General features: G+C 48.2%; 1 protein-coding gene across 1 annotated transcript in view; it reads right to left on the bottom strand.

Moving 5' to 3' along the window:
• The window catches only part of ONECUT2 (one cut homeobox 2), a 76,935-nt gene extending 57,652 nt beyond the window's left edge, over positions 1–19,283 (bottom strand). The window contains exon 1 of the mRNA XM_079994960.1: positions 17,966–19,283. Coding sequence (XP_079851086.1) covers positions 17,966–19,199 — 1,234 coding nt within the window. The 5' untranslated portion in view covers positions 19,200–19,283. The remainder of the gene's footprint in view (positions 1–17,965) is intronic.
• Between the last annotated feature and the right edge of the window lie 2,238 nt (positions 19,284–21,521).

Genomic DNA, 21,521 nt, shown 5'->3' on the forward strand with positions numbered 1-21,521 from the left:
GGTGAGTTTTATTTTATTTTTAGGATGCTCAGATCTGTCACAACCAGACCATTTTAGAAGGGGCGTTCCCTCAATCCCCCCCCCCCATTTTGATGGCTTGTTTTATTGAGTATTGTGTAAACAGCTTGGTGGCAAATAAATAAATAGATGCGCAGGATTTTTTTAAAAAGGGGGAGGTCTCCTCTAAGTTGACACTCTGCCATCTGCAATTTTATTTCTACTTAAAATTCTTTAAAGGGGAGGGGGAATCGGTTGCTCGATTAAGCGGGTGATGCTTTTTAACAGACCGAGAGGTTTTTAATGAACGCATCTAAGCGATTGATCATCGGGGTCACAACTTTGCAGCCCCTGCTTCCGAGTCAAACATTCATAGGATCGGGATGAGCATAGATTGGTGGGCTTGGATTAAAAGCAGCAACGACGCTCTGGACCTGACTTGCAAGGAAAAATAGAACTGTAGCGATATATACATATTTCTGCATCTCAGCGCTTGGGCTGGAAATGGGTGACCGAGGAAAAGGCTCACGGATTCTGTTCCCTGTTTTGCCTTGCCTGCCACCGTTCACCGTGCTTGGATTTCAGGTGCGATCCAGAAGGCAGCTATGCCAACTGCCACCGTTCAAAACACGTGAATTTAGAAACCTGTTGCACTGAAACCAAGCGGATTAATTTCCAAGGAAACCGGTTGGCGATTGAGGCGCTGGATTTTGTAAAGGCAAACACACCCGGATCGACGAAATTCCCATCGACTGCCCATCCGCTTCAAAGGGACTAGCGCCTTAACTCTGTCTCCCGGTTAAGAGAAAGCCCAAACGAATGAAAGCAACAAGACTGCAATTCTAGGCGCCCGAAACAGGTCCCTGGTCAATGCAGGGAGGCTTGCTTCCGAGTAAGCGGCGGCAAATACTTCCCATAGAGTTCCAAGTAGGTTTGAGATCGGATTGTAAAATGATTGGGGGAGGAGGATTTGGGGAGGAGGCAGTGTTTTCCAAATTTGGGTCTCCAGCTGTTTTTGGACTACAGTTCCTATAATCCCTGACTACCGGTCCTGCTAACTAGTCCAAAAAGAGCTGGAGACTTAAGTATGGGAAACACTGTTTTGGAAAAAGGGACCAATTCGGGTTCGGCGCGGGCGCTTAATTCGGAGTGAACGCTCGCTTCGTCTCTCTCCCTCTTTCCTTGTCGTCCACATTGTCAGTTCCAGCTTCTGTCTCTCCTTCTCTCCTCCCACCCCCACCAACGGCCCTGACTTCGGGGAAAGCGTGGTGGGCGATGCCCGGGGGTGGGGGGAGAAGGGGCGAGCGGAAGCCAGACAAGAAAACTCACCCAGACTGGGAAAGGCAGAGGAGGGGAGGGGGGCGATGCCCCGGGGGGGGGAGGTAGGGAAGCCAGAGGGGAAGGAGGGGGCCAGCCCGAGCCAGACGAGAAACCCACCCAGGCTGGGAAAGTCGGGGGAGGGGGCGCGGGGGGGGTTGGTGGGTGGGGGGGGCAGCCTTTGATGCCTCTGCTGGGAAAGGCGCGCGCCGCCAGCTCGCAGTTCCTGGAAAGGCGCCGGCTCGAGTTGCCGGGCCAATCAATGGCGAGTCGGGCGCGCACGCTCTGCCGTCGTTGGCAGCATTAATGCGCTTTTAATCTTCGCAACATTATCAGCATCGATCCGGCTCCATATACACATCGGCTGGAGAAAGTGACACAACCACAGGGGCGAGCGAGAAGGCAGGCGGGAATAAATAGAAACAAATAGAGGGGAGGGGGAGGGGGGAGGAAGGAAGAGCCGCCAAGTGCAGAGGGAAAGAGGGGGGGGGGGAGGGTCTGCAATGGCTCTGCGCCAAATCGAACACCTCCGTTGGTTTGTTGACAAGGTGCTCGCTCGTACACAGCTGCTTCGCCCATGCAAAAGCTGCCTGAAAGACCTGGCCGCCAGGCTGCTCGCCTAGGTAGCCTCCTGCTGCCTGCTCAGACTGGCAGCGCTGGAGTAGCAGCCAGTAGGCAAGCGAAGCAGGGGCACCAAAAGGAAGGAAGGATGGATCTCTCTTGGAAATAAATTTGCAATCAGAAAACCTAGGAACAAAACTGTTTTAATGTCTGTATGCATAGAAGTTTTGTACGTTTCCGAGCACAGTTCAAAGTGTTGGTGCTGACCTTTAAAGCCCTAAACGGCCTCGGCCCAGTATATCTGAAGGAGCATCTCCACCCCCATCATTCTGCCCGGACACTGAGGTCCAGCGCCGAGGGCCTTCTGGCTGTTCCCTCCCTGCGAGAAGCCAAGTTACAGGGAACCAGGCAGAGGGCCTTCTCGGTAGTGGCACCCGCCATGTGGAACGTCCTCCCACTAGATGTCAAAGAGAAAAATAACTTTTGGAAGACATCTGAAGGCAGCCCTGTTTAGGGAAGCTTTTAATGTTTAATAGATTATTGTATTTTAGTGTTTTGTTGGAAGCCGCCCAGAGTGGCTGGGGAAACCCAGCCAGATGGGCGGGGTATAAATAATAAATTATTATTATTATTGTGTCACTTTTAAAAATAATATTTTCTCTTGCCGTCTAGTGTTCTTTTTGTTTTGAATGGCACATGCAGGGAGTGCACCATAACCTTTCCCCTGTTTATGACCTCTGAAGGTCTTAATCCAGCCTGCAGACTGGCACACACAAAGATCAGAGGACAGGTCCCAGGCATAGAGGTCACCAGGCTTTCCCCAACTATAGAAGGCAAGGACTGAACCCAGGACCTTAGTGCTCTATCACTGAGTTACACTCTCCTCTCCTAGCTCCTGACTCAAGGCTTAGGTCTGCCAAAGCACTGGGAATGTGGAGAATCAGAATAAATGGTGAGCACGACCCACCTGGTCTCATTGACTCCAAAGGCAGAATTAAAAACACACTTCTAAAAATATCAGCCAATAAAATCAATGGAGTGCTGCCCCATTTTGTACACATGTACTAGGAAGTTCATAAGGGTGCATCCTTAGGAGGCTTAACTTTGGCTGGATTGATGAATCATAGAATCCCAGAATTTCAGAGTTGGAAGGGATCCCAAGGGTCATCTAGTCCAATGCAGGAATCTCAACACGAGGTGTCACAAAGCACGCTGGTCAGTAATCACAGTCCAAAGCTGGAACTAACCTTTTATTAGCACAGCAGTTCATTCCTGGTGGGGAAATCAGTTGCTGAGACTAAAGGTCCCTCCCCTTTCCCACAGCTGTCTATGTCTCCTTTTTCCAAGCAATCGGAGACTATGCCTACATAGGGGCAGCCAATCTCTCCTCCGCCCTTTGCATGCCTCTCCTGGTTCTGGGATACAGTGGGGAGAGGAGATTGTCACAGCCGGAGGGAGAGATACCCACGATTCTTCACCGGCCTGAATAATCTCTGCCTCTTGGTCTTTCTCCTCCCACTCATCAGCTTCAGCTTCTGATTCTTGAATTCTCTCTGCCGCAGACTCTCCCAGCTCACTTCCTGGTCTTCCCAGTCATCTCCCTCATTGTCAACCCACTACCACTCACCGGGCTCCTTTGATGGTTCCCCAGCTGGTTCTTCCCACCATTCCTCTGCGTCCAACCAGTCCAGAACACGGTGTCCCCTATCCAATTTGAAATCATGCTTAGCTTTGCAAATGTGCTAGCAGTTTAATTGCTGCACCAATTGCTGCACAGCAATCAAAAGTTCATGGGTGTTAGGTATGTTCCATTAAATTGTCAACCCAGTCTTGTGCATGCTTACTCAATAGTCAATAAGGCTGCAATCCTGCGCACCAGCTATGGCTATTCTGTGGTTGGATTTCCATTAATCCCAGTCATTCCCATTCATGCTCTGGTATTTGTAGACAGCTTTCATTGTGCCCAAATGAAATGCTTCTATTTGTCCTTTCTAGGATCTTGTGGGGCGGGTCATTGCTGTTATCCCCCTACCCTGTGTTGCTGCAAGCCAAGATCTAACAGCTTGCCTAAGGCCAGGTACTGTAATGAGTTCAGCTTGGCCTACAGAACTGAAAGTGGTTTATAGCTTCTAAACAGCATCCAGAAAAACCAGGCAAGAACAGGAGCCAATACAAACACTCTTGGCTGGGTCAGGTAAGTTATACAAAAGCAAAGTCCTACAGCAATCAGCCAGATTTACTTCCAGATAAGATGTTTCCCACTGGGGAAATAACATACTTAAAACAGCATCACAAGAACGCACACTCATATGAAATTGCTTTAGACCACTGGCCCATCTTGCCCAGCACTGCATACACTGACTGGCAGCAGCTCTCCAGGTTTTTGGACTGGGAATCGTTCCCAGCCATAACAGGAGTTGCCGGGGATTGAACATGGGACCTTCTGCATGCAAAGCGGCTGCTCTACCACTGAGCTATGGCCGTTCCCTGCACAGCTGGATCACAGGGGCCTTCTGTGTACAGATGTGCTCTGCCATTGACCTATGGCCTGCATTCAGACAACAGCTTTTCCTGGAAACATGTACGAAGCAATTCGCCGGGGCCTCATTTTCCAGTTCCCACATGCCCCTCTGCAATTACAAGAGCCACCTATGAACAGACTGTGGGGACAGAAGTGGCAGTCATGACGAAGGATGAAACTGGCATGGACAAGGATGGGGTGGTTGTTTTTTGGCTATTCGCTTTAAAGGTGAAGTTGGGTAATTTTAGACTTTGGACCAAATGGTCTTAACAGGGCCTCTGTCCTCTAAAGATAACCGTGTGTATCACTTCACTAATACAGTGGTACCTTGGGTTAAGTACTTAATTCGTTCCGGAGGTCCGTTCTTAACCTGAAACTGTTCTTAACCTGAAGCACCACTTTAGCTAATGGGGCCTCCTGCTGCCGCTGTGCTGCCGGAGCACAATTTCTGTTCTCATCCTAAAGCAAAGTTCTTAATCTGAGGTACTATTTCTGGGTTAGTGGAGTCTGTAACCTGAAGCGTATGTAACCCAAGGTACCACTGTATCAAACTGCCATAAGGCAGCCCTCCTGGATCATTCGTTTGAGTATAATATAGTAATGCATGCAGATACTTCAAACCAGTAAATTTATGTTGAGGGACAAAGGCCCAGGGAATAAAGCAAACACAAGAATGACAGACTGGGCTGTTATGTTACTGCAATGCCTTTGAGTTGCGCAATGAAACTTCCTCCTCCCTCTTCTCCCCACACTGCCCTGTCCCCTCTAGATCTGCTCTGTGTTTCTCCTCAGTCCTCTGGAGCAGAGGGGGCACTGAGGGTACAAGGGTGGCATAGTGTGGTTGTATACCACACTAAAGAATGTGGAAGAAGGGCCTGAATCTCCTCTAAAAAGGAAACATGGAGAGCAGTGAGTGCATCATATTCTTCAAATATCTCAAGGGCTGTCACATGGGAGATGGAGCAAACTTTTCCCCCCTCCCACTCTGGAGGGTAGGACTTCAACCAATGGCTTCAAGGTACAAGAAAAGAGATTCCAACTTAACATCAGGAGGAACTTTCTGAAATTAAGAGCTGTTTAACAGTGGAATGGTCTCCTTCAGGAGGTGGTGGACTCTCCATCCTTGGAGGTTTTTAAGCAGAGGTTGGATGGTCACCTGTCATGGATGCTTAAATTGAGATTCCTGTGTTGCAGGGGGTTGGACAAGAGGATCCTTGTGATCCCTTCCAACTCTATGATTCTATGACTCTATGGTTCATAGCATATAGATCAGGAACTGAAAGACCCCCACCAATTTATTATCCAACTTTCCAACATTCAGTCCAGAGGGTGAGGGGAACAGTGGAACTGAACATAGAAATCTGCTTCATACGAAGTCAGACCATTGGCCCATCTACTTCAGTACTTCCTGCACGGACTGGCAGGAGCTCTCGCTTCCAGATACTCTAGCACTGAGCTCCATCCTTTCATTTGGCTGTGGGACTTGGAGTAACTCAAGGCACAGGGATCAGGGGTGGGGGGAAACCTCTGGTGCCCAAGCTGTTGTTGGGTCCCATCTCCCATCAGCCCCAGCTGGAATGGCCAGTGGGCAGGGAGCTGTAGCCCAAGAACACCTGGTTCCATACCACTCAATTAGGTTGTCTGTCCCCTCTGGTTTTATGAGACTGGAGACTGCCTTATCTGGATGCTTTGGCGTAAAATAACCACAATAGCTGCTTTCCTTCCAAGGAAAAAGAATCACAGGATTGTAGACTCTGAGGGTCATCTGATCCATTCCCCTGCAATGCACTGTTGCCCTCCTCCAGAGACACTTGGCCTTTAAACTGAAGGGCCCAGGACTGGAGATCTCCAAACAAGGAGGTATCTAACCAAAACAGAATGAAGCAGTGCCATTACTGTTTGGGATCTGAGACTTCTGTTCATGCAGTGAATGACAGAGCATAATGACAGAGTTTATGCCATGCATAAACTTACTTCCATAGAACTGTGGTGTTAGAGCCACTTCATTCATATTCCTTTTAAGGAAGTTACATGGGCACTGCTATAGGATAAGGTCTGTTCCTACTACATGTGTCTTGGTTGCTTTTTTTGTACATGGGGTGTAGAGTAGAGTCCTTACCTGTTAAAGGTAAAGGGACCCCTGACCATTATGTCCAGTGGCAGATGACTCTGGGGTTGCAGTGCTCATCTCGCTTTACTGGCCGAGGGAGCCGGTGTACAGCTTCCGGGTCATGTGGCCAGCATGACTAAGCCGCTTCTGGTGAACCAGAGCAGCGCACGGAAATGCCGTTTACCTTCCCGCTGGAGTAGTACCTATTTATCTGCTTGCACTTTGACATGCTTTTGAACTGCTAGGTGGGCAGGAGCAGGGACCGAACAATGGGAGCTCACCCCGTCACGGGGATTTGAACTGCCAACCTTCTGATCAGCAAGCCCTAGGTTCAGTGGTTTAGACCACAGCATCACCCGCGTCCTTACCTGTTACATGTGCTTAAATCTCTTCCATTTAAAGCAACTGAGGATTAAATGTGCTTAGATTTGTCTGGGCTGAGCCCCACACATTGAAATCATTCATGTTGTGGTCCCAGTGTAAAATTTGGTGGCATGTAAGGGGTTCAACGAGGGCATAAATTTAGAACAAGCCAAGTGGCACTATTTTATTTGAAAGAAAATTTATCTTAAAGCAAGCATGATACACACACACAAACACAGCTTCTTGAGCCACACAACGACTCTTCTAGGTAGTTCATTATTGCTCCCATTTTACAGATGGGCAAGTCAAAAGAACAACTTGCCCAAACCTATAAATAACAACAGGCCCAGTCCTGACTAACAAGTTCCTGAATTAGAATTAGAATCTAGAATACTCATTTTTCTCTGAACCACACTTTCTTGAGCTTAAAGGTAAAGGTAAAGGTACCCCTGCCCGTACGGGCCAGTCTTGACAGACTCTGGGGTTGTGCGCCCATCTCACTTAAGAGGCCAGGGGCCAGCGCTGTCCGGAGACACTTCCGGGTCACGTGGCCAGCGTGACATCGCTGCTCTGGCCAGAGCCAGAGCCGCACACGGAAACGCCGTTTACCTTCCCGCTGGTAAGCGGTCCCTATTTATCTACTTGCACCCGGAGGTGCTTTTGAACTGCTAGGTTGGCAGGCGCTGGGACCGAGCAGCGGGAGCGCACCCCGCCGCAGGGATTCGAACCGCCGACCTTTCGATCGGCAAGCCCTAGGTGCTGAGGCTTTAACCCACAGCGCCACCTGCGTCCCTACCTTTCTTGAGCTTAGGGTGCTCATATTTTTAGAGTGAATTTTATGGAAGCAATATTTAGTGCAGCATGTCATGACTTATCATAATACAGGAGTGTAACATAAAACTTTGTAAAAAAAAAAAAAATCAAATTAGACTATTGGTTCTTCTAAGCCTACTGCTGCCTATGGCTTTCCAAGATCTCAGGGATAAGTTGTTCTGAGTCTTACCACACTTCTGTGGTAAGACTCAGAACATGCCAAGGATAAAAATTTCTAAGTGAACATGCCAAGGATAAAAATTCAAATTTCCTGTATGCAAAATACCTGCTAAGTCATGGCCCCTCTGTAGTTCTGTGCACATACATGTCATGGCATAGCCTGATGCAGAAAGATACCAGAGACTCAAGAGACTGCATTTCAGAAAGTACTCACAGTGGTAGGCAAGACGGAATAATACATACACATATGATTTGGTTATAGTGCCTGGAGACAGACAGACAGATAGGTCATGCATTCATAGCCATGACCAGAGGAGAAACTTCATCTGCCCCAGCTGCAACAACACATGTCTCTCCTGTATCAGTCTCTGCAGCCACAGCAAACGCTGCAACCTTCCAACAGTTTGACTTCACCCCCAAAAGGGAGACACTTTTCCATTGCCTCCAAAGAAAGACGGATAACAACATCCAGTAAATCAAAACTTTTTCAATTAGCTAAAAAGTTGGTAATATAAGGACAGCGAGCTTTAATCAGTCTGATCATTAGATTAATCAACCAAGCCTTTATAGACCAGTTCTAAGCATATTTAGTCAGAAGTAAGCCTTAAGTGTAATAGTTTCTCTGCAAGTGAGTGTGCTTGGATTGGACCCTAGTTGATTGATTGGGAATGGGCTAATTTTAAAGGGTGAGGCCAATTTTTGAGTTGGTGTGTCTGTTTATCCCTCCATACACCTTTTTTAAAATTCTGCTGTGTTACTGCAACAAGCAAAGGAAATTATAACATTACAGTGGTACCTCAGGTTACATACACTTCAGGTTACATACGCTTCAGGTTACAGACTCCGCCAACCCAGAAATAGGACCCCGGGTTAAGAACTTCGCTTGAGGATGAGAACAGAAATTGTGCTCGGGCGGCGCGGCAGCAGCGGGAGGCCCCATTAGCTTTTTTTTATATATATAATATTTATTAAGGGTTTTTTAGTTACAACACACAAAACAAAACATACAGAAATATCACATTTTATAACATATTTTCTTGTCCTCTTTGGACTTCCTCACATCTCCCGCTCCTGCGTTCCAAATTTATAAAAATTGAACCAGCAATTTATCACCTTGTCCCCACCTTACAATCTAATTTTCCAATCTTATATCTTAAATTTTAGATATATTCATTTTACTCTTTAAAACATTTAAACTTAGCCTAATAGTTATCTAAAAATTTGATTTTTTCATAAATTTAACTTATCTTCATAATTCACTTCGTCTGTTTCGATGGTGCCAAATTGTTTATGATCAAGCATCCTGCTTAACATTCATACAGTTTACAATATTTTTGCAAATAAATCTTAAATTTTTTCCAGTCTTCTTCCACCGTCTCCTCTCCCAGGTCTCGGATTCTGCCCGTCATCTCGGCCAGTTCCATATAGTCTATCAGTTGCATCTGCCATTCTTCCAGTGTGGGTAGATCTTGAGTTTTCCAATGCTTGGCAACGAGTATCCTTGCTGCTGTTGTTGCATACATAAAAAATGTTCGATCCTTCTTTGGCACCCCTTGGCCAACAATACCCAAAAGGAAGGCCTCTGGTTTCTTAAGGAAGGTATACTTAAATACCTTTTTCAGCTCATTATATATCATTTCCCAGAAAGCCTTCACTTTGGGGCAAGTCCACCAAAGGTGAAAGAACGTTCCTTCATTTTGCTTACATTTCCAGCACTTATTATCAGACAAGTGGTATATTTTTGCAAGTTTGACTGGGGTCATGTACCATCTATATATCATTTTCATTACATTTTCTTTCAAAGCATTACATGCAGTAAAATTCAGCCCGGGAGGCCCCATTAGCTAAAGTGGTGCTTCAGGTTAAGAACAGTTTCAGGTTAAATACAGACCTCCGGAACGAATTAAGTACTTAACCCAAGGTACCATGTACTGTAAGTATGTCCATGGTACCAACAATGGGATGTAGCTTTCATTTCTCAAGGCTGCAACCCTGCACACACTTACCGAAGAGTAATTCCTATTGAAATTGGTGGAGTTTAGTTGAGTAGATGTGTATAGATTGCCCTGTAAATTGCAAGTTATTCAAGGTCTGAAAAATAACCACATATTCCATTTTTTGTAGTATGTAAGTTATTTAAATTTTATTCAATGAATTGGTTAAAAGGCAGATTATTAATACATGATCGTTATCGTGTATGCACATGTTTCAAACACAGCAGTGGCTAAGTATCATTATTCCACTTGTGACCGGGAATTTTCTAACACCAATTGATTGGGTTGTTATTATGACAAAGAATGCTCATAAGCATTCCAGTCACTCAAAAACTGTCAGAATGTTTACAGTCCCCGTCCAGCTTCTGTAAGGGAACAAGAAATTGTTGGTCTGGCTAGAAGTAAAACTTCCCATACACTCCAGGGACAGAGGTGGCTTTGTGTGCTAGGCTGGAGGAAAATGGAGGAAAAAGGTGTGGGACAGAATTTTGCATCTTGATTTGGGTCAAATGATTCTTGGCTGCATATTCTCTACTGCTGCATATTCCGTAATGTGTCTGTGCACGCAAATATTTTGCCCACCAATATCTATGAATAAAAAGAGATTGCATTGTGACAACCTGTCTAAAATACAAAACATAGTATTGAATGTTATGGTATTGCAAGATGGTTTGTTTTGGAAGAGGGGAAACTGTGTGTTTTGTTATAAAGGCTTTGATATGAATAGGTGCTCCAAATCTTTTCTCTCTCTCATGTTTTCATTAATTATATCTGCATGTTGCAGTGGCAGGCTACAGAATAAACAGAGAGTGATGTGTAAACAAACCCAGGCAAATTTTGGAAGGTACTCATTGGAATTGCTAAAAAGGGTGGGAATATGAATGCATAAAGCAAAATACATGTAATATACATGCAGGCACCAATCAGAGATATTGCATACACACTGCTGAACTCAAAAAGTCCGCCACAAAGCAGTGCTTTATATATAAGTACTGACACCCCTGTCTCCCCACAAACCATATTGCAAAAACCATAGAATTAAAGACTGTATAAACCATAGCATTCAAAATCCCTCAAACCATAGCATTCAAAACTATGTTCTGTATTTTGGACAGGTCTCGCCACCTTCTGAGTCTAGAGATAGAATCTATATGTGATAAGTAAAAATGGATGGATTGGTCAATTTCTATTTCTCATTTCTTCAGCCTTAATGTCACGTCTCCCCATTTCCATATCCATTTGCAATTTTTTTAATTATTATCTTTAAAAAATAGTTTGCATGAACACTTGCACACATTATTGTATGCAACCTTGTTTAATATAGATATTTTTGCTAGTAGTTTCCACTTAGATACACACCCATCATTTTTGTCTGTTATTTTTGTGAATATAGGTATTTTTGGTGCAATCTCCCCTTAATATGTACAATTTTGTATGCACTTTTGGGGTGGAGAGCTGCATTGCTAAGTTTGGATGTGTGCAAATATTGAAGAAAATATGTATTTCAGTTTGTTTGGGAAGTGTTCATTCCATAGGCATGACCAAACAAATGTCTTTCCGAGTCCTGGAGATTAGTACTGATGATCTGTTTGACAATGGCAATATGACTTAGTGTTTATCCCCCTCCTTCTGCACAACACACTATTTCATGCGCAGGAGCCAAAATGATTATTTGTTTGCAGAATATTCTTTCCACATGTGCATCACCATTTTTACACCAGGATAGCACAACACATGTGCACACTGTGATGAATTAATTTGTTTTTAAAAGATTAGCCAAAACGTGCAGTATTCAACTAACAGAGTGGTTTGCATTACATTATTCTTGGGTTATTATTGCTGACACTGTATTCTTTCGGCTTTGGTATATTATAATAGCACTCTGATTCTAAACATATTGCTGAACTATAACTCTTACACATGCTTAAGTTCACTGGTTTTAAATATGCTCCAAACTCTCTTGAGTTGTGTCCATTGATACAAGTTTAAGGAGTATTTAAGGATAATTAAAAATTGCTCAGAAATAAGTATCAATGAATTTAACAGGGTTGACTCCAAAGCAAGTCTGTTTAGGTCTGTTTCCTTAGTACAGGGTGAATTTCACAACAATTTAATGGGGGTTTTGGTCACTGGTTTTGGTAGTGTGTACATTGCAGTTTAAATTGGAGGGGGGGGGATAATTCAATCAGGTTGCAGAAATCAGGTATATATTATTGGGAGTAAGCCTATTTTGTAACTATCATGCACAATGTATGAACATAACCCACTGGTAGATGGTCCTGCAAAAGCTCCATAGATATAAGTCAGAGCTGTGTAAGGGGTGTGTAATTCTTTCAATGGTGATTAGGCCGAAGTTGTTCCCCATTTCCCTGACCTCTTACAGCTGTATTCACTAATCTGTATGGTTCATAATGAATATGCTTGCACCACTCTTGTGCAGTTCCCAGTCTGCACTGGAGAAAATCCCAGTCTGCTCTGCCTCTCCTCTCTTATATAATATATACACCCCATATTCAGAGGCCAAAGACTCTTCAGCCAGCTCATGGCATGAAATTGCAAGGCAACACAAAAATTGCAATTAAAGCAAGCAAGCAAAACAAATGAATGAATAAAGCAAATAGCAGTGATCTATAAACAAGCATGTGTTCAACGAAGCAGACACAGGGCTGATTCAGCCACTGTTAAGCACTCTCAGATCCCATTGATTCCTATGTGCGATACTGAAGCACACAAAGGCACGCTCTCTTTCACCGATTTCAGTGAGACTTCAGAGGTGCTTAATTGCCACTATAATTGTGCCCTCTATTACTCCACGATCTGCATATCCCACAATTAACCACTCTCAAATCATCTGCCAATGCCCTTATTCCTTTGGCATTAGGGTGGCTTAGAACATCTGGCAGAAGTCAAAATTCCATTGTTTTTTGTTTTGTTTTCCCTCCATGAGTGTGCTTACTTACCCTAGCCACAAATTATCATTTAACATGTCTTTAGGACAGCAAGGGAAATCTAAAACCTAAAACGCTCACACAAATAAATGCTGTTGGGTTTTTTTTAAAGGAGGGAAATGTTCTGTACGAAATAGGTGTCTTCTGGGAAGGGAGGCGAGGCGAGGCGGCGGAGAACAGAGTCCTCCTGTTTGCAAACAGAAACATTTGCATTGATCTGAGTGGGAACCTGACCATGTGCTCCTGTGCCAATTAGGCGCACATCTGATGCTCTGGAATTGCGCAACGGCCATTGCGCATTCAGAACTCGCCATAACAAGAGGAGAAAATGTCAGCCGGGGGCTGAAGGTCTCTCTCCCCCCCCCACTCCCCCCCCCCGCAATCCTCCCCAGAGGGAGGCGGGGAGGGCAAATGAGGGAATGGTAATTAAAGGAACACCGGGTGTTAATCGAAACGATAGCTTCCTGATAGCACTAATATTAGCCGTTCGAGGAAAATGTGGGCGCTCATTAATAACCAGCGCCGCACAGCAATGGAAAAGGAATATATATATATGCGTGGAGCAAATAAAATCCCTCGGAATGTCTCGCGCTTGCACTGCTGGCCAGCCAGCGAAACGTGTGCATGTGTTATATGCGTAGATACACACAGATACACAAATATAATCAATGCATGCGTTATAGTGATTATCTGGCCTCTCTCCCCCTCTGTCCCTCCCTCCCTCCCTCTTCCTGTTATGTTTCTTCCTCTTAATTGAAAATCGTTAAATTTAGGGGTGGGGAGGGGGCGCCGAGGAAGTGGATGGAGAGAGTGGCGGGGCGACTTTTGCATAAGTGATATTTATCGCAAAGGTGAAAACAATTAACTAGCGTGTTCAGATCTTCTGCCAGAGAGGGCAGGCCGGCCTGGCGATGGTTACGCGCGGCTAAAGGGAGAGACCACCACTACCAGCCCAGCCCAGAAAAGGCTGATAGGAGAAACGTCTGCCTTCTGCATCTCTCTCTCTCTCTCTCTCTCTCTGTGTGGATAAATTTTAATGGTAAAATTCGAACCAGTGAAACCCGTTGGCTCTTCCTGCTGCTTCTTTTTCGAGTGGCTGATGATGATGATGATGATGATGATTATTATTATTATTGCAGGCTGCTTTCTGCTTGAGCAAACAGCCTAAACAGACATTAAATATGTAAAGAAATCACCCCGGCACAGCGGCCCATCTCGCCCTGTGGGGCTTGAGCATGAATTTTTAATAGCTCAGAGAGAGAAAGATGGAGAGACTATACCAAGTCACCTTCCATCATCACTCAAACGCGGCTCTTGAAATTGACCAGACCTTCCCCCACCCCTCTGCACAGGTCGCTGCTGTTGCAGCTGTGAAATTGAGTGGACCAAACGCTGGGTTGTCACTCCATTGAAATACGCCGAAACCTCCATCCTCGGTTTGCTGCCAAGGCTCCAGTTCTGTGACTCCCCAACCCAAACCGGAGTGCGCTTCGCAATCCACCTCCACCCCCAAAGCATTCCCCATTTCCCCCGGCTCTCCATAAGCACCCAGATTTAGTTTAATAATTCATAGAAAGAGGGCTTTTGTTCTTTTTCTCTGCGCACATCCCCCGCGCTTTTGCTGGTGTCTGCAGCTACGCGTAAAGTTCATGGTAATATCTCCTCCCTCCGTTGGATTCTTCGAGCAGTGCCAGCAACTTCTCCAATAGACAAGCTGCGGTGGTGAATATGGCAATATTGGCCATCCCCGCACCGTGGAGAACTCCTTAGGCTGCGTTGCAACAAGTGTGCCAGGGCTACTCGGAATAAAACGGCGGATCAACATCCAAAACGGAGCCGGAGCGCATCTACACACGGTTTTTCAAAAGGTGCAACCCGCATACTGTTGAAAGCGACGAGGGAACGAGATTGTGGCTCTACCAGAAATCTTATCAAACAATCAAGTTTTTCCTCCTCTTTAACTGACTCCTAGCGGCACCTTCAACGCACCTGCTGGAAGGAAAGCTCGTTGATTTTAATGGGCCCTACTTTCGCGTAGTGCATTTAGAGGGGAGCTGCAAGGAAGCAACCTAAGAGCACAAGCCTCTATATGTTTACTCGGAAGTAAGTGTCGCTGTGGAGTTAAAAGTGCAACCTAAATGGGATCGCGACGCCAAAAATGTTCATAATAGTATCTTAACCTACTGATATTCAATAGGCAGGACAGGAATGTATTTCCTACCTATTGTCACCCTTGCACCTCTGATTTTGGATTATAATCGGGCAGCTTTGAAGGTCAGCATATTTTTTAATGCTTTGAAATATGAGCTTCTAGACACAAGATGTGCGTGCGGTCCCATTGGAATCCATAGGGTTTACTTCCAAAGAAGGGCGTTGAGGACTTGAATCCTAAAAGGCAAGAGATTTGGGGGTGCATTCCAGCGCTTTCCCCCCATCCTGAAATTCCTTCGGCTCTGCGTAAATCTCTTCTCAAAAAAATCAGAAAGAAATATGGGACCCCCTCAGCACCCCAGTCTAAAATAACGCCGCGTTAAACCAAGAGGAAAACACCACCGTAATACTCTCTCTGTCCCCCTCCCTTCGTTCCCAACGCTTTGCTTTATTACCGCAAACAACCTTGCTATTAAAAGGGGGAATACCATGCAAAAGGCGGGTCGATAGACCAATTCAGACGGTTCTCACGTTAATTATCATCAGTAAGACCCAATGAGGAAGGGGAGGGGGGCCGAGAGGGAGGGAAGGAGCGGGTGGAAGCGGAGCTCATCTTTGGAGACGAGGTGTTCACAAACTGTCTTGTTAGGGAAAGAGTGACGTGACAACACACACACACGAACAAAGGATGTAGGCACACACCCAGCCTCGCCCGGAAAGCAAAACATTCACACACTCAATTTCCTCTCCTGCCTTAATTTCCCACGAGCTGGTAACGCGGCTCATAATTAAGAGAGGAGGAATGCTAATTATTAATAAATCGCCGGAGACGCGTCAGGGGGAAAAAAACCCCACTCCCCACCCTCCTAGCGCCCCCTCCCCAACGGAGAGGGATTTGAAATCTCCTGCAAAGGATCGATCAGTCCTTTGGTATATCTATAGTAAAAGGCAAGGGTAATTTTGGGCATGGGGTGGGAAATTGGGCTGGGGTAAGAAGAATTTGGAAGCGAAGTCATCTCTTGGGGGGGGGGCGGAGAGGTATCCCTATGTAGTAGTTTCCCCCTCTGCTAATCAATACCAGCCAACGATTAATTGCAACAGACCAGAATCAATCAAACTACAGGTGAATGAGGCAATTGTCAAGGATAGAGGAGGAGGAGGGATTCCTCTTATTAAACGCGGTTGTAAACATTGGACGGGGGCGTTAGACTGTGTGAGAATGTTTAAATATGCCCAGCTGGAGCAAGCCTAGGAAACAATAGATCTCAATGTACCAGAAATCAACACTCTCCTCTGTGACTCTAGCCTTGGGCATCTAACTACCTTGTGATGAAGGGTGATGAAAGGATGAGAGGCGAATCCCCGCGCAGGGTTATCTTTCCATACCCGAGGCTGCACCGCAAAATAGCTGTCAAAACCATGGTGCAATCGGTTTCCCCTACTGATGCATACATTACATGTGATGGAAATATATATATTTATACACACTCCCTTCTGGCGTCTCCCAGTTTCAGCCCATTCAGCGTGATTTGCATAGTAAGATCTGCCGAGCATATCCCCCTGCCCGCCTTTATCCAGGTGATTCATTTGTCAACAATCCGTACTGTAATATTTTTCCATTACGCACAAATGGACGAAATTCCTTGCCATCTTTAGAACAATAGAAGGGGTAGAATGCTTCCCTTAGCTGCCACTAGAGGGCGCCCCCAAACAACTCGGCACACATCAAAAGAACAATATACCAAAAAAATGTGATTGTTCTCTCTCCTCCCCCTCCCCCCACGCTCAAATATATCCAATCTGTTCTGCAGAAAATAGCGCCCTTTCCCCTGCTTCCTTCCTTCCCTCCCTCCCTCCCTCCCTCCCAAAAGAGTCCCCAAGCTTTCTGAGGCGTTCATCTGGTAGCTTTCAATCTCAGCGCCTCATTTTTCGCAGAGCGAACCCGGGTTTTAATTCTCCATTTCCACTCATGATGACTTTTAAATGATACACACACATATCTGAAGGGAAAGGTGGGGGGTGGGGGTAGACGAGGATGGAAGATTTCCACCTCGACACAACCACACACGCTTTTATTTATCTTGCAGACACCCTAGCAGACTCCAAAGAGGAAAGCTTTGGTTTTGTGCTCCGTTTCGAATGTAATAAATAGACGAATTAATTCACAAACAGCACTCAGAGATTGGAGCTGAGAAAGGCACTGTCCTTTCCCAAAGCTGGGATAGTCAACGTGGCGCTCGCCAGATGCTTTTTGCACTCCCCTTAACCCCAGACAGCATGGTCAGTGGGTCAGCAATGAAGTCCAGCATCACCTGGCCAAGGGGCACTTAGGCTGGCGACCCCTGTTTCACAGCATACACAAAGCTGTAGCTGTCTTCTCCCGCGCCCGCTCCCCGCGCATCCTAAAAGCTGGTCAGGGGAGAAGAGCTGCTCCCTTTTCTCCATCTTCCAGGGAACTTTCCTGAGAGAGAAGGGGCACAACACAACAACAACAACACAACCCTCTCCAAAGAGGATGTCTAATTTTGGAGGATTCCTGCCCAGAAGATTGAAACCTCGGGGATTGTTTATAGGTGTCGCCATCCAGAAGTTCCACAGAGACCCAAACCGAGACCACCGAATAAATAATAATAATAATAATAATAATAATAATAATAATAATAATAAGGCAAGGGCGCGGAGGGAGGTGGGGAAGAGAGCAAAGGGCCTGGGCATTGTCTCGCGAGCATCCTCTCCCGAAAACCAAGGCGGTTGGTTCTTGGGACAACCCATCAGCCAAGTTCAAAAGCCTGTGCAGCACTCAGGCCCTACGCGCACGCACGCACGCACACACATACACACACACACACACACACACACACACACACACGTAGGCGAAGTAACCTCTCTCCCTAGCCTCCAACCTGCTTTGACCCGAGGACCAACAGACTTGGCCGCTGACTCCCTGGGAGAGCGAATATTCTGGTGACCCCCCGTGACACAAGGAAAGACCCGGGGTGGGAAGGCTTACCAGCAAGTCTTAAGGCTGACATCCTCTGGAACTCGGGTTCCTGCAGCCATTTCCACATTCTCCTGAAGGTCTCCCTGCCCGATTTCAGTTTACTCCAAGGTTTAGGGTTCCTTAGAAGGTCTGAAAGGGTCCCCTGAGAACGGCACAGCACCCTCTGGGCGAAAATGGCCTGGGGGATGCTGTAGCGCTTCAGCTCGGCCGTGATTCTCTGCGCCACTTCTTTGGTGTTGATCTCTTCCAGCTGCCCGGAGTTGTTGACCTGGGTTCCCGAGGAAGAAGACGGGGGCCTCTCCCTGCCGGAGGCCAAGACCGGCCCGTGAGACTGAGGGTGGCCTCCGGGGTGGCTGGGGTGGTGCATCCCGTTGAGGTGAGACATCATAGGCGCCGGAGGGGTGCCCAGGCCCCGCGACAGGTGCTGCTCCCCGCGGGCCAGCATGGCAGTGTGCGCGTCGAAGTTAGGGCTCAGCATCTTCTCGTGGCCCGCGGGGCCGTAGCTCTGCAGGCCCTGCTGGGTGTTGTGGATGGAGCCCAGCCCGTTGCCCAGAGGGCTGCCGCCCAAGGGGGACAAGCTCTGGCCCATGCCGGGCATCTCCTTGTAAGGGCTGTAGAGGTTGTTCATGGCCGGGAGGCCCCTCTCGTCGCGCATGAGGGTGAAGCTGCCGCTCACGTTGCCCGACAGGCGCTGGTGGTGGTGGTGGTGCGCGTGCGGGTGGTGGTGCGGGTGGTGGTGGTGGTGGTGCGGGTGGTGGTGCGCGTGCGGGTGGTGGAACTTATCCGACACGGTGGAGATGGGGGGCAAGGGCTGCAGCGGCGTCAGCGTGGTGTAGGTGCTGGTCATGCTCATGCCCGGAGGAGACGAGTCGCACGGCATGCTCATGGCGTGGTGCAACGGGATGGACAGCTCCGCGCGGTAGTCCCCCGCGCCGTCCAGCAACGAGGCCATGCTGGTCACCATGGCTGAACGCGACGAGGCGGACGCCAAGTCCTGGTGGGAAGGCGGCGGCGGAGGGCCTGGAGGCGGCGGCGGCGGAGGCGGCGGCGGCGGGTGGACCCGGAGCGATCCGGCGCTCCGGCTGCTGGGGTGGTGGTGGGGGCTGGGGCTGCCCATCAGCTCCTGCTCATGGCTCGAGGGCCCGTGCAAGGGGCCCAGCGTCTCCATTGTCATCTCCGGGTTCATGGCGCAGCTGTCCAGCTCTTTGGTTAGGCATCGATAGGAGGTGCACGCAGTCTTCATTCAGTCCATGGAGAGGGGTGGTCGGCACCAGGGGGCTTCGCGGGGCTGGGTGCAGAGGGGGAAGGCAGGCAGGCAGACGGAGCTCCGGGGAAGGGGAGGAGGTGGGGGGGATCAAAAGCTCCAGCCGCGGCGCTTCGCCAGAGGAAGATGCTGGATGCTGCTGCTGCTGCTGCTGCTGCTGCTCCTGCTGTGTTGGGTTTTCCTTTCTTTTTTTTGGACGGGGGGGTGTCGATATAAGGCCTCTCAGTTGTGTGCGTGTGTGAATTGTGTGGTGAGTGCGTGTGGGGGGCGGGAGGGGAGCCGAGAGAGAGAGAAGGGGGGGTGGGGGAGAGAAAGAGAGAGAGAGAGAAGGGAGGGCAGCCACCAGCCTCTCCGTCAGCCTGGCCAGCGCCGCTGCAGCCGCCTCGCCATGTCCGAGCCCTTTCCTGCTCTTACGTCGTCTGTTTGGGTAGCTGGAGCTGTCCAGAGTTGCGATCGAGGCTCGCCTCCCATCAACCTAGCCCAGCCCCTGGGAAAAGGCGGGCTCTGCGGACGGATGGACGAGGCGATCGCCCACTCAGGACGCCTCGCCGAGCCAGCCGGCTCAAGGTCTGCGGGAGCCCGGCCAATGGCAGAGGCGAGGAGGAGGAGCGACGCGCCGGGAGGCTTCAAGCTTGCCTGAAGATTCCCAGGCACTGGAATCAAACGCCAAGGAGAGAGACAGAGAGAGAGAATGAAAGAGAGAGAGAATTTAAAGATGCAGCGTCCTCCTGCCTTGGCTATCGAGACGGAGCTGGCCAGCCCTGCTTTTCTCTTTCTCTCTCTCCGTGCCCAGGCGCAAGCAGGGCGCACGGCGCGCACAAAGGGAACGCGGGAGAGGGAGCTTGTGAAGATGGGGGGGGGGAGGAGAGCCACGCCCGGGAGCTGCCTCCCTTCTCGGAAATAAAAATAAAATAACGGGGTACCGCCAAGGCAGTAATCAGAGGCGGTTAAGTGGGTACTTAAAAGGGGTGGCGATGCCCGGCACAAATCTCTTTTCCAGCTCTCATTTCTGTTAGGCACAGGCACCAGCTAGTCAACGTTAAAGGCTACAACACACACACACACAAAGACACACACACAAATGTCTATGTAGCTCCCCGCTGTTAGTGATTGCCCCCCCCCCCCGCATTTTCATGGTCGGTCTTTATTTAGGGAGCCCGTCCACCGCCAGCCCAGGTATCCAGGGCTGCAACTCCTCTGCGCGCCTGCCTGAAAGCGAGCCTCCCTGGAGTCCTAGGGGGTTTCCTTCGAGTAAGACAGCCAGAGGATCCGGCTCTTCGTCACCAAACACCCAGCCCCCTCCCCAAGCATTGCCTTTCTACAGCAGCTCAAAGTCCGTCAAAGGTGATGTTCTGGTTTTGGGGGTTTTTTTACTGGGAATATTTGGGCTGGCTTTGCTGGATGGCTGGTTTTTAGAAAAAAATAAAAATCGCCAATAATAATAAATGCATAAAACCGACTGTCTCTTGGGGAGGAAGAGAACAGAGCCTGTGATCCTAGCCGATCGCCTTTGGATCCGGAGAATCTTTCAGCCTTCTTTCTCCCCTCACCCCGCGCCGCCTTCCTGGAGCGCCACAGAACTTAGCCAAACTTGGCTTCATTATGCAGCAGCCACGCTCATTAGCGACGGCTTGATCTTCGCTGAGGAGCGTGGCGGCCGAGGCTGCAGCTCCCCGCGAGGTAGACGGCAGCGGCGGCGCCTGCCTCGTTGCAACCACAAACAACAACAAGGGGTGTGTGTGTGTGAATATGCATAATATATGCGCTATTTATGGAGAGGGGATGGCCCTTTATGGAGATCTCGGCAGTCCCAAGAATGACTCTAGCTGGGCTGCTTCGCCATTCCATCCCAGTCTCCTCCTCCTCCTCTTCCTCCTCGCCTCTTTCCAAAAAGAGGCTTCGGTGGAAGTCTGCGCCGAATGAGCCCTGCAATTATGGACTATGAAACTGGCATCTCGATCCTTAAACTGTTAGGGCGCATGGAGCTTAAGCAGACTGACGCAAGGAATAGAGAGGTCTCTGCCCCGGGGGCACGAAACATTAAATTTACAAATTTTCCAGGTCGCCTTTATGCGCGCGTATATGCAAGTATCGCAATCCTATGCATGGACACCGGCTCCTGAACGCGTCGGAGCTGCGCTCTTACATCGACGTGTATTGCAAGGGCAATCCAGTCGCGAAGCCAACGGCCAAGATTCATCCGCAGCTAAGCGCCGCTGCTTAAACGCCCATTGATTTCAATGGGAAAGATCAGCGCCTGCAATGGGGACTTACAAGGCATTTAATTTAGGCTGGATCGTG

Source organism: Podarcis cretensis (assembly GCF_951804945.1).
Source record: "Podarcis cretensis genome assembly, chromosome: 11".
In the NCBI taxonomy this organism is placed as follows: Eukaryota; Metazoa; Chordata; class Lepidosauria; order Squamata; family Lacertidae; genus Podarcis; species Podarcis cretensis.